The sequence below is a fragment of the Chelonoidis abingdonii genome, chromosome 8 (genome assembly GCF_003597395.2).
Source record: "Chelonoidis abingdonii isolate Lonesome George chromosome 8, CheloAbing_2.0, whole genome shotgun sequence".
In the NCBI taxonomy this organism is placed as follows: Eukaryota; Metazoa; Chordata; order Testudines; family Testudinidae; genus Chelonoidis; species Chelonoidis abingdonii.
In genome coordinates, this window is record NC_133776.1 from 50,512,851 (window position 1) to 50,527,010 (window position 14,160).

Sequence of the window (14,160 nt, forward strand, 5' to 3'; positions counted from 1 at the left end):
GTAGAATCCTGTTCCCTGATATTCCGGAAGAACACGTTCTATTGCTCCCTGTTATAACAAGAAGTTCACCTCTTGGGTGAGAAAACTGTCATGAGAGTGGTCCTTGAAGGGGGTCATGGCAGGGGTTTTGGATGAAGTACTGTAACAAATTTGATCATATAGTCATAGTGGATGACGTTCGACACCCATCTGTCCATTGTTATTGCACTCCAAGTGTGGGAAAAGAGTGCTAAATGACCCCCAAAGAGAGCAGAAGTCATGAGGTGGTAGGCATAGCGGTTGGCAGCTCTCAGGCTTGCATCAGGAATACCTCATGGCTGAAGGCTGTATCTCTGATGTTGAAGCCTGCAAGGGGGGTGCTGGACAGCGAGACCTCTGTGCCTTTTGACATTTCCTTGGATGCTCAAAAGGTCTCTGTGAATATACTTGATAAGACCTGTAGCATTAGGGGGATGACTGGCACTGTAATGTTCATTTCAGGGCAGGAGCGTAGATGCCCAACAAGTGAAGTGTGTCCCTGGAATCCTTTAGCTTATGGAGCAATTCATCCATCTTCTGGTTAAAAAGATGGAATTTGTTAAAAGGGAGGTCTTCAATAGTGTTCTGTATCTTCCTAGGAAAACCAGAAGAATGGCACCAAGACTCCCTATGCATGACTATGGCCGTAGCCATGGTCCTGGAGGAGACATCTGCTGCACCTACTGCAGATTGGAGGGCAGTTCTTACCACAAACTTCCCTTCTTAAATAAGTGCCTGAAAATTAGCACTATTGTGTTGTGGATGGCTATCTGTAAATTGCTTGAATTTACTGTAATTCAGGAAGTCATATTTGGCTAGTATGCCTGATAATTCACAATCCTGAATTTCAGCCTAGATGATGAAAATACTGTCACAGCCTGGATGATTAGGGAATTTGGAGGTTCATGGGAAAAAAAAACTCAAAACCTTTGGCAGGACCATAATAGCATTTTTCTGCTCCTTTCGGGATAACTGTACATGTAGCAAAGGTGTTCCACACTGTCCTGGCAGGCTCCAGAATGGCTTCATTAATCGGTAACACAATTCTCACTGGCCCCATGGTGTGGTGGATATCCAGCAGCTTGTGCTGGCAGTCTTGGATTTCTTCTGGAGAAACTTGGGGTTCCCGTGCAACTTTCCATAACGGCTTCTGAAATTGTCTGAAATCATCCAGTGGGGGAGGGGATGCTGTAGTCACCTCCATATCTGGAGATGAGGAAGGGAATATTGCCAATTCTAGTGGAACTGCTGGGACCAGGCTAAAAGGTTCTCCCTCCACCACGGGATCTGCTTGCCTACTGGTGGGTGCCCTTGAGGGGGAGGCAGGTGACGGTTTCCTCATGGCTCGGGCAGGTTCCAAGAGGTAATATTGTGTCCAGGGTCCCCAATAAGCTGGATCCGATGGAGGTTGTGGGAGTCCCCACAGAATGGGTAACCAGTGGCTCCATGGTGACTGAGGGATAGATGTTGCAAGGGATATGATGGTCTCCATGATGGCGCTTACAAATGGTATGATAAAGGTGGCTCTTCCGGTTCAGATTCATTGGAAGAGAAGGTGAATTCCAGTCCCAATCGCAGTACTGTCAGAGCTGGTGGAAGAGTATAGCTTATCCACGTAGAGGGAGAGGGATCCATTATCAGAGGCATGTCCCATCATGGAGATATGATCTCTCTAGAAGTGGAGGGACCCTATGGAGGAGGTGACTCTGGTTCTGGAAGGCAAATATACCCTGAGGCTCAGCCACTGTTCTGGATCACTCAAGTGTGAGAGGTACTCTCTCTCTCCCAAGTATTGGTACCGGTGCTGGGGTCTTTCCCGGTAAAGGAGGGTCCTATGTTTTGTGGGTTGCCAGAGATGGTGTTACTAATGTGTCAGTGTCTGAAACCACTGGATCTCATTGCTTATGGGTCTTTTTCTCATGCCTATCAGACTTAGCGCATACTCCATCCCCTTTGGCCAAGCAGGTGGAAGGAGCATCCATCTTCTTCGATTTGGAGGAAGGCTTAGTCCTGGTGCTTAATTTGTGCCAGGGTGTGCCAGTGCTGAGCCTGGCACCTTTAGGCTTGGCAGTTCAGAGCCCTGGCACCTCTGGAGTCTGTGGGGATGGTTCTGCTGGCACTGGAGTCAGATGTGGTAGTGGGAGGCGTGCTCTTCACTGAATCAGACTGATGAACGGGGGAGTTCCCTGGCCTGGATCTGAGTGTGGTCTCATGGCGAGCTCCATGAGATGCTTCCAGAGGTGAAGTGCCTGGTCTTTTTGGGTGCGGCTGGGGAAGGACTTGTAAATACTAGACATGGCCGCAATGTGGGCTTCCCTCAGGAAGAAGAGGCAGCATTGGTGGTTGTTGCTAATCAAGAAGAATCGCAGGGAGGAGGCTCAAACTTTGAAGCCTGGAGATCTCCGCATAGTCCAGTACCCGCATGTAGGTATGGGGGAGGAGGGGTGAAAACCCCAAAGTTTATCTAAAAACAAGCACTAAAACTATTAACTATCAGAACTAAGAAAAATAAAACTGGTAAATCTACTATAAAACTCATAAAACTGTACAACTATCTTTTTTAAGAAGTGCATCAGAGATGAGGACACTAAAAGTTCTCACCTGGACGAGGTGGCAGTGAGAAGCGTTCAGTCCGCCCTGTTCTTTCTCACCTCAGATGGGAGCATGAGAGGAGGCAGGGCACATGCATGGGCCAACAGACACCAGTTTCAAATTCTCCAACTCTGGGAGCATGGTGCAAATGCATAATCCTCAGTGGAATACAATAGTGACCATCATTTGAAGAAAAACTGGTATAACCTGATTGTTGAGTGCTTGGCTTTGCAACCTTAATAATCTTAACATTCTGAAATTTTGCAGGTTTTAAAAAAAGCAAACTGAACAAATTCCATCATGTGACATCATATTAACACCCAGATTAGATATTAGCAGAGCTGCAATCATTAGATTCCCCCGGAGAACTAATGGAGTAACTGATAGCAACAGTAGGTTGTTACCTTCTATGTGGACCAGCACTAGAGAGGCCAAGGACACTTTGTCAGTGAGCTTCACATATATTTGTAACAGCAGAGGAAAGATGAGACTCAGGGATCTTGGGTTCCATTTCATGCTCTGGAAGGGAGCATTCTCTATTGGGCAGAGACTCCTCTGCCCTATCACCTACAACCTCTCCCTGTCCCAGTCCTGTCTCTTCCCCACTCCTAGCTCCTCATCCTAGTCCTATTCTCCTCACCAAGCCAGTCCCACTCTCAACTCCTTGGGTTTCTCATCCCAGTCCCAGTTTCCTTGCCCAGCCATTCCCAGTCTACGCTTCACACCCAGTCTCTATCTCCTGCCCCATCCTGCAGTCAATCCCTGGCTTGATATTCCCCATTTCCACTGGCTCCCAGTTTCAATCTCCCTCTCCAAGCTTCTTATCCAATCTCAATGCACCCCTCATCTGTCACTGGCACTCTCTCTGTCTCTTTATCCAGACAATTCCAGTTCTCCTCCCCAACTCCAGCTCCTTGTCTGATATCTCCTTTCCCACTCCCTACCTCCTTACCCTCACTTCACTGGTTCTGTCACCTTGCCTAGCTAGTCCTGTCTCCCACACAGGTCCTCATCCAATTTCAGTATTCCCTGCATCCACACCTAATTTCCCTCCCTGGCTCCCTGTTCCAGGATCCCCATGAATTTCCAGCCCCAGTGTCCCTCTCAACCCACCCCAGCCTCCAATCTCAGTCACCCCCACGCAGACTCCTTTTCCCAATCTATTTCATGAACCCTCCAACTCACAGAATCATAGAATATTAGGGTTGGAAGGGACCTCAGGAGGTCATCTAGTCCAACCCCCTGCTCAAAGACGGGCTAATCCTCAGATTTTTACCCCAGTTCCCCAAATGGCCTCCTCAAGGATTGAACTCACAACCCTGGGTTTAGCAGGCCAATGCTCAAACCACTGAGCTATCCCCCCCAGGTCTGGTTCCTGTCCCCTCTCCATTCAATTCAGGCAGCTGCTCCTCCACACTACCTGGGGCCAGCAAGGATGTCATTGAGAGCACACGAGAAACAGCCTCCCTGCTCTAAGACCCAGGTCTGGTGTCTTGACCCATCCTGGCCTGGAGCAGCAATTACAGGGAGAGTCCTACTTTGCCCCTGTAGCCTGGGGTTGGAGCGTATTCAGTTGTTCTGTGGTAATGGTACATGCACACTCTGGTCACATGTAGAAGCTGTGCTCAGTGAGGATGGGATTTTCGGAGATTTAACTACTATAATCAAATAAGTCTCTACTGAGCATGTGCAAACCGAGATTTTTCAAAGTTGTATAATTTAGCCACATTTTGGTGAATTTTCACTGGGATAGCAAAAGGCACATCCCTGACACAAAGGCCACCGTTTGCCAACTTTCAGGGGCCTACTCCGGAGCATAGGGGCACAAGAGCTTTGCAAAGAAAACGCCAGAATTTTTTTTGACATTGCAAAATATGCATTTGTCCTTATCTTCATTCTCAGAAACTGCTGAATCATTTTAACTGAAATTTTCCAAAAACATTCTGCCTAAGGCAGACATCCCGCACAGAACATTTCAGCCAAAACAGTTAACATTTGGCAAAGTTATAAGTCAAACTGAAAACAGGGTTTTATAATGGAAAGTATTGGGCAAACTTAATAAGACTGAGTGGTACCAACCCTGCCTATAATAAGAATAATGTGCATTTGTAACATACACACAGTGTAAGACTGATGAAGCCCTTAACTGTTCGCTCCCTTGTTTTTAAATACTGTAACCTTAACTGTTTTCTTAAACAAATGGCCAGCTCTTCAGCTGGCATAAACCAGCATAGAATTCAATGCAGTTACACTAGTTCACACCAGTTGAGGGTCTGGTACAAAGTGACTGGAGTTTTTGGAATTTCTCAGCACTTGAGGGTTTTTGTTCATTGTTTACACCTTTCAGTTTTGAATTTGTGTAGGTAAGTAAAGGCAGTTTTAAAATCTTACATAAGTGGGGTGGATTGGTTTCTAGATTAATCAGTAAAAGGAGGGAGTAGTGTTAAGCAAATTAATAAGGGTTCCCATGCAGTCCAAGCTCTGTTCAATGGATATCTGAAAAGATACATATGTTCCGGAGACACTGTTGCTAAACTGGCCACACACTGTTTTAACTCAGATTATGGGTAAAAAGCACACGACTCCATAGCCAAAACCTAATAAAGTGCTTGGCTCCATAGCCACAGTGCCTCCCAGCCAATTCACTAAACCTTGCTGAGACAGTCACCCTATCTGAAAGATGTGGTTCTTAGCTTTGCAGTTACCTAGTGCTTTTTCATCTGAAGATCTCAAAGCACTTTAGACAAGTGATTAAACATGATTATCCCCATTTTACAGTTGCCTCACTTAGTACAAGGGCTTTCCTGAAACAGTTTCTTTTGTCTTCAGATGAAACCTGGCAATTGTCAGCTAAGCAAAATTTTCCAAACCAAAGTCACGTGGGGAAAGGAAAGGAGCTAAAATAGAGCTTTATTGTGGAAACTGATTGCAACATTTACTGCTTCCCCATAGTTAGTTAAAATATCACCATGTTATGACAGGACAACTGCAAAGCAACAGCCACAAAATTGTGTTGTTTACTGCTCTCTTCATGATGTACAAAGACAGAATCCATGTTTTAGCATTATGCTTTCTGTTTCTGTAATACCAAGTCCTGACATCCCCTTTTTTCCTGGGGGACTTCAGAAATCGTTGGAAAATAGAAAGGTGACATCAGTGAAGGGTGAAACTAATTCTTCAGCTCTCCCACGCTCAAATGAGGAGGTTGCATGTTCCCCTGACTGGGAGCTGAGAGAGCAGTGGCTCAGGTTTTAGACTTTGGCAACAGAAATGTTCCAGCTTTCCAAAGACTGCCACAGTCCCCCATGAAAAGAGGGATGTCCAGGACACACATTCCTCAGGCTGGAAAAAACAAAAAAAAATGCCAGAAAATTTTCCTTCAAATGAAAAAAAAGTTGTTGGTTTTTTTATACACCAGTAAGGAGCAATAAAGATCAAACATGGTTTTGTTTGAAATTCATAATTGAAGAGCAACTAGACTCTTTCCATTGGCCTTGTTTTGTAAATAAATAAATAAATAAATAAGGGTCAGACGAGGGTAAGACCAACATTTATTTCTGAGCGTTTGGGTCCTGACTGATTCTTTTCTCTCTTGCAGGAAGGAGTCTTTCTCCCTTGCTAGTGCTGTCCATAAGCTCCCACTGGCACTACTGGGCACTGAGCACTATTGGAAACCTGGCCCTTACTTAGATGCCTAAACGGGAGCCGGGCTCTGGAAAGTCTGCCCCTGCCTGTGTATCCTGAGCGCTTGAAAATCTGGCCTTCAGCGGTTTTGAAAATTCAACCCATAACGTAAATGCAAGGCCAAAAAGCTTGTTCAGGCAACTGAGGCCTCTTCTTCCTCCCCAGCAGGTTCCGACCCATCACCATCTCCTGGGAAGATCCACACTTGGCTTCACAGCATACCTGCAGTGAAACTGGCTGCCAGTGTGTTGGGTTCCCTGCTCCCAAATCCCCATTGCAAAAATGCCAGACTCCACGCTGGCTCCTTGTGCTTGGAAGAGAGAGTAAAAGAAACTGCCTCTCGCCAGCTTCTGCCCCCTTTTCCAGGGGTAGGGGTGGGGGTGGTGCTGGCTCTCCTGCTCCAGGGGAATGGAGAAAAGCAGGGTAAGGTCAGCCTGTGGGCTCTGCATTGAGGCAGGGGGCACATCAGCACTCAGAACTGGTAAGGGAGGCTACTCTAGCTCATCCAGGCCCAGGGCAAGGTTTTGTACATGCTCATTTCTTGTTTCCATGGGTAATTTGTTTAGCCACCAAGTTTCCTTTACCCTCCGGGTATAAATAGCCCACTTACAGGACACTGCAAGCGGAACCAACCCCAGAACTACCACCAAGGAGAAATACACTTCCTGCGATGAGGAAGAGATGACCTCAGATTAAAACTGCAATACTTTTTTTTTTTGTTTAAAAGCCACTGTTCAATCCGTGTCCACATTGTATTCAGTAAATCAAATATGTCCTTTCACATTAGTACACACATTCATTCAACACTCATATGTTGTTCAGTTTCCAGTGTTCCTTTCACTCATTATCTAACCATAGGCTTTGATGTCTTACCTTGATCACCTCTGGGGCTTGCTGAATCAATGTGGGGACAGTGTCTTTGGTAGTAGCACCCATACAACTTCTCTGAACAGCTGGGAAGGACTGTGAGGAAGTGGTCAAGGTTTCCTGAAGAATTTGCATCATTTCCTTCTCTTTGGATAAACTTCCTTTGCCCATGTGGCATTCCACCAGTTCCTGGGCAAAATCCTCAATACTTTCCAGGATACGCAGTAGAAGGGCTTTGTCGTCTTCCTCCATTTTGTGGCCATTGGTTTCCACAGTCTTTGACAAAGGGGAAGTAGAATTTTTGTCAGGGAATAAACAGAATTTATTTTTGGTTTCAAGAGCTAGCGGTAGGACCTTCCCACCCTCTTGGCCAAAGCCCTTCAGAAATCCAGGATTGTTCTCCTTCATGGTGGGCTCCTTCAGCGCGCTCTCCATTTTCTGTGAAAAGTGCTCCAAGTCCAACAGCAGCTTATCTATCTCATCCTGGTTGTTTTTCCTTGATTCTCTTTGTTCTCCTGAAGAGGTGCTAGCCCTGGAATCATTCATAAGAGAATCTGAGACTGGTTCTATAAAGGTGACTTTCTCAGAGGTCTCGGCAACAGCTTCAGCATGAACTCTGCCAGGTGCCTCTTTAAGGACTACAGTAAGATCTGGGCTTCCAGTTTTCTGCTGGCTGCTCTCTAAACTCTCCCAGCTACTTTTATGTTCTGCCCTCTTTCCCTTGCCTAGTGCTATCTCCCCATCTGACTCCTCTTCAATGTATAGTGTTTCTGTGGAAGACACACAATTGGAAGGGCTTACAGTTAGTAACTGAGGTACAGTACAAGCATTTTTCACAGTTCTTGAGTTGTTCTGCTGGGTGCTGCTGTGCAAGGCGTCTGAGGTAAAGCCCCCAGTGTTAGTTTGGATAGGTTTTGGGGTGCTAGTTGTGCCAATCTCATGCTGGCCATCTTGCAGTTCTACAGGAAGAGAGGGTCTTGTTATGGCGGATGGCAAATGCACAATATCCTCATACCTAGGAGGCTGCTCATTGCCAAATATTGGGGGAAAGGGAGCCTGCTGCAACCCATGCAAACTAGTAACCAATTCTGCCAATTCCACGTGACTGGGCTGCTTTAGTTCAATGGGGAGCTTTTTCAGGTAGGAAGAAAACCTAGTCATCAAATTCCTATAGATCATCTCAGAGCTGGCCTGGGGGTCATTATCATTTCCCCCACTGATATCACCTGAAGATTTCTTTTTGATGCAGTGCTTGATGATATCTGTACATTTTTTCAGGTCCTCAGAGCATTTGAGCAGAATGTCCAAACACACTTTAATATCTCCACCAGAAGAGCTGTCCAGCTTGTGCTTTTCCAAAATCTGGGTGATAAAGCTCTCTTCAGAGAAGGCCTGGGTGGAGAGGGAAGCGGTAGTATTCACATTTCCCTCTGAGGAATTGCAGCTCTCCTGCCATTTCTCCCCAGCTGAGGGAGTCTGCAGCAAGCCAAAGGGAGGGCAGTTCTCATCATTGTTGAAGTGTCCATAAATCAGATCAAAATCAAATGACCGTCTGCTGAACGACTCTGACCTCACTTTCCTTCCCTTTCTGTAGGTCACATGGCTGGAAGAGTTTCTGAGCCTTTCAAAGGAGAATTCCTTTATTTTACCACTGGCAAGATTTATAGCTTCCCCGGTGATATCTTTTAGACTGCAGGTGGTTTGCACTGAAGATCCCTTTTTGAGTCTTGGATTACTTGGGAAGATCTGATGATAGTCTTCATTCCCAGCCATAGTTAGCCCATTTTCAGGAATCGGAAGTCTCTGGTCTAGATCTGCACCTCTGACATTAGATGCAGGGACTCGAAGTAGCTCTGCACAAATACTGTGGTGGGCCACTATGCATGCAACTCCTTGCTTGAACACCTGACAGGTCCCAGTGCAGTAATGCACAGTGTGCTGAAAGTGACAGTCTATCACGACACTGCTGTAACAGTTCACAGTAGTGACTACAAGCTGATAGGTTGCTGCCATAGCATGAATTCCCCTTGGTAGCGAGGCTCTGAAATTCACCACAAACTCAGAAGGTCCAACCGCCTCTTCAAACCCAGGCTGGGTTTAATGAAAACATTCCTATTTCAGTCTCATCTCACGGATTAAGAAAATAATTTTTAACTACAGGGAAAACTCTGAACTGTAGCGTCTATAATCCTGGCTGAGGTCTGGGGCAGTATCTTCAATAAAGTTGCAACTGCCACTGCAGCACATATAAGGTTTGACTTAGAGTGATTTGATTACATAATATTGCTTAAAATTGTACTCCAAGCAGAGTTTACTTTGCTGACCACAAAAACAGCATCCATTGCTTCCCTTCTCATAGTCCAGGGCGGTTCAGTAAGAGACATTATAAAACACACACCAGTTCCCAGCCTAAAGAAACGACAAAACAACTATTTTTTTCCTTATATTTTTTCTCCTTCTTCAGGCCTGGGGTGTTAGAGAGGGATGCTTTGTGCTGAAAAAGGTGGATACTAATCGGCTGCAACATAACAATGAGGAATCCACGGCAAACTGGAATAATCTGTTTCTGCCAACAGGTAAGAGAGACACCTGCAATAAAGACAAATACACAAGTCAATATCATTACTGGAGAGAATATGTAACCTTAACTAATACTGTATCAAATATAAAACACCAGTTCTAATTCTCAGTACATGACCTTGTACTGGGCAATGGCACCATGAGAATCAGTGGGCCAAACATGATAATGCAGTTGAAGTGCCTGCCTATGTTTAAAATAAGGCTGCCCATGCATCTCCATTCTAAGGATTCTTTCTCAGCTCCTTGTAACATTCCCAAATTTATTTCTTTAGGGCTGCTTAAGCGGATTTTTTTTTCTTAAATTGAGCAAAAATGATTTGACCATTTCTGGGAATGAGGACGGGGGTTGTGGAGTGTGTATGTGAGGAAGACCAGCATTGCATGCTGCCTGGATTGCACACTGTGATCACATAATTAAAGTCAAATGTATTATGAAGACCAGCATGGGACTGCAATAACATGGCTGCCTGAGCTCTGAGGCAAAGTAATCTGCCTCCTTTGACTCAAACATACTAGACTCCCCTCTACTCCCAAAATCAGAGCTGCAGGGAATAGATTCTTTAAAAAAAAAAAAAAAAATCTGATAAAGATCCCTTACTAAGAAGAGTGTTTGTGGTTCACAATCTAGAGAGCCCTCTCAGACTCTAAGTGAACACGCAACAGCCAAATTAGGCAGAAATACCACAGTTAGAAAAAAACAAATGGCCACCAAAGCAGATATTTTAGCGCTGATCTCTGAGTTTAAGCTCATGACAACTGATCCGATGACCCAGCTTCTAGAAGTAAAAAAGGAAGTTACTGACTTGGAAGAGCGCGTCTCTGTGCTAGAGACTGGCATCAGAGACACATGTGAGAGTGACAGAGTTGCAGAGCCACCTGGCACTGATGGACTAGAGAAGGGGTGGGCAAACTACAGCACACGGGCTGGATCTGGCCTGTGAACCATTTTAAGTCAGCCTGCGAGCTCTCTCTGGGATGCAGGGTCGGAGGCTACACTACGCCGCTCAGCCCCACTCCAGCTGGGATGCAGGGTCAGGGGCCGCACCACACGGCTTGGCCCTGCTTCATCTGGGGCACAGGGTTGGGGGCCACACAAGACGGCTCCCGGAAGCCGTGGCATGAGCCATGGCATGGTCCCGCTCCAGCTCCTAAGCACTCCAATGGGAGCTGCAGGGGTGGTGCCTGCGGACGCGGCAGCATGCAGAGCCGCCTGGCCACACCTCCACATAGGAGCCAGAGAAGGGACATGCCACTGCTTCTGGGAGCCACTTGAGGTAAGCACTGCTCGGAGCCAGCACCCCCAAGCCTCTCCCCATGCCCTAACCCTCTGCCCCAGCCCTGATCCCCCTTCCCATCTCCAAACCCCTTGATCCCAACCCGGAGCACCCTCCTGCACCCCAAACATCTCATCCCCAACCCCTCCCGAGAGCCTGCACCCCCATCCGGAACCTTAACCCCTTCCCCTAACCCTGCCCCAGATGTGATCCCCCTCCCACCCCCTGAACCCCTCGGTCCCAGCCCAGAGCACCCTCCTACACCCCAAACTCCTCATCCCGACCCCAGAACCTGTACCCCAACCAGAGCCCTCACTCCCTCCCGCACCCCAGCCCCAATTGTGTGAACATTCATGGCCCACCATACAATTTTTATTCCCAGATGTGGCCCTCAGGCCAAAAAGTTTGCCCACCCCTGGACTAGAGAGTGAGAGATGAAGTTTAAATTGAATGATACAGAAAACAGAGCAAGACAGAACAATCTCAGAATTAAGGGGCTGCCTAAAAATACTGAAGGAGGAAAAACTTTAGTTGTGGAGTTGTTAAATCTGAGCTCTCTAGGAAAGGTAAATGTGGAGAGAGCACACAGGGCACTGTTCCTCTGCCTGGGCATTCTGATGGACCCAGAGATCTCATTCTGAAATTCCATGATTATTGGCAGAAAAATATCACTATGAAAAAAGGCAGAGAACATTCAGAGCTCATACTCAAAGGCCACAAACTGCAATTTTTCCATGAACTCTCTGCCCTAACCTTAAAAAAGAGGAGAGTTGGGGGAAATTACAGCAGCCCTCAGAGGAGCAGATATCTGTTCCAGATGGGGATTGCCATTTAAACTCTAATTGAGCTTCCAAAATCAGTATTATGTAGTAAGAGACTTAAACTGAGGAAAAAATATGCTCCTGTCAGAAATCCAAACCTCAGCCATACCAGAGGATATTACTCCAGAGGTAGTAACCAAGAATAAGCTTCTGAAAAAGTCTTGGCAGACAGTGAAGGAAAAGAAAAAACAAATGAAACTAGAGACTGCACTAGCAATGGCAGAATTGAAGCGGAAAAAGAGAATCCTGATACCTGAGGAGTAACCTAAAGATTAACCAGAAGGGACTTCTTGCGGGTCACCGAGAATTAACAGCTGAACAGTAACTATGTTAATGTTATAAAGGATGGGCAGAACCCATTAGGGATTGTGTGTAAATCCTCCCCATGTAACCCAAGTGATCAGATGGTAATCTGTCCCAAAGGATGAGGGTTAAGACCCCATAGGTAGGCAATGCACCATCTCTGGATTGCAAGAGAAGCAGTTAAAGTATTCACAGGAAGAGTATAGGGGGCTGGGATTCAGCATATCATATTCATCATTTGGGGACCAAAGGCTCTTAAGGAAACTAAGCAGTCATGTGCTAACACAGAAGGTCCTCTCATGGATCAGTAACTGGTTAAAAGATAGCAAACAAAGGGTAGGAATAAATGATCAGTTTGCCCAATGGAGAGAAGTAAATGGTATCCCCAAAGACTCCGTTCTGGGACATGTGCTGTTCAACATGTTCATTAATGATCAGGAAAAGGAAGTCAACAGAGAAGTGGCAAAGTATGCAGATAATGCAAAATTACTCAAAATAGTCAAGTTCAAAGGTGACTGTGAAGAATTGCAGGGGGAACACAAGAAACTACATGACTGGGTAACAAAATGGCAGATGAAATTCAACACTGGGGCTTGCAAAGTGAGGCACATTGGAAAAAATAGTCCCAACTACACATATCTAATGATGGGTTCTAAATTAACTGTTACCACACAAGAACAAGCTTGGAGTCACTGAGGATAATTCTCTGAAAACTTCAACTCAATGCACAGCAGAGGTCAAAAAGGCTAACAGAATGTTACACAAGAATGGCCATGCTGAGACAGACCAATGGCCCATCATCCTGTCTTTCAACAGTGGCCACTGCCAGCTTTTTCAGAAGAAATTAACAGAACAGGGCAATTAATGAGCGATCCATCCTCTGTTGTCCAGGCCCAGCTTCATGCAGGCTGACCGTATTATGTGAAATAGTACTTCATTGTGTTCATTTAAAACCTGCTGCCTATTAATTTCATAAGGTGACCCCTGGTTCTTATATAATGTGAAAGGGTAAAAACATTTCGCTATTCACTTTCTCCACACCATTTATGATTTTATAATCTCTATCATATCCCTCCTTAATCATCCCATTTCTAAGTTGAACAGTCCCCACTCTTTTTACTCTCTCCTCATATGAAGCTGTCCCATACTCAAAACCATTTCTGCTGCCCTTCTCTTTACCTTTTCCAATTCTAATGTATCTTTTCAGAGCTGGCGTGATCAGAACTGTACGCAGTATTCAAGGTCTGGGTGTACCATGGATTTATATAGTAGCATTATGATATTTTCTACCTCATTAGCTATTCCTTTCCTATTAGTTCCCTAACATTGTTTGTTTTTTGACTGGTGCTGCACATTGAGTAGATGTTTTCAGAGAACTATCCACAATCACTCCAAGATCTCTTTCTTGGGTGGAAACAGCTAAATTGTTTTTATGTATAGTTGGGATTATTTTTTCCAAACTGCATTAAATTTACACTTATCAACACTGAATTTCATCTGCCATTTTGTTCCTCAGGCATCCAGTTTTGTGAGATTCTTTTGTAACTCTTCACAGTCAGCTTTGGATTTAACTATCTTCAGTAAATTTGTATCCTCAGCAAACTTTGCCACCTCAACGGTTTACCGCCTTTTTCAAATAATTTATGAATATGTCAAACAGCATGTGATGTCCTGGGTCTTGAACCCAGGCCTGGCAGTTCCCAAAATTGCTGGCCTCTACCCAATGGCTCCTGAAACTGGGTGGGCTAAGCAGCTACTAGGGCTATAAGCCCCAGCCCAAGTACCACCCATGGTGCTCTCACTGGAGGATCACCCAACTCCATCCATTGGTCCAACTACATTATTTAAGCCAGGACAAGGAACAGGAAGTTTGTCTGAGCAACAAGGTGGTTTCCTGTTATGGCTGCACTCTGCCTGTGCCTGCCTCCTACACCTGACCCTGTTCCTGCTTCCTGCTCTGCTGCTGCCTTCCCCACACCTTCATTCCTGTTCCCATCGTGTTTGATCCTTGTCTCTGCTTC

General features: G+C 45.6%; 1 protein-coding gene across 3 annotated transcripts in view; it reads right to left on the minus strand.

Annotated features, from left to right (window-relative positions):
• Positions 1–14,160, minus strand: part of PPP2R3A (protein phosphatase 2 regulatory subunit B''alpha) — a 153,507-nt gene that overhangs the window by 97,638 nt on the left and 41,709 nt on the right. For all 3 annotated transcript variants that reach the window (XM_075068599.1, XM_075068601.1, XM_075068600.1), the window contains exon 2: positions 7,168–9,750. In XM_075068599.1, coding sequence (XP_074924700.1) covers positions 7,168–9,174 — 2,007 coding nt within the window. In that variant the 5' untranslated portion in view covers positions 9,175–9,750. The remainder of the gene's footprint in view (positions 1–7,167; positions 9,751–14,160) is intronic.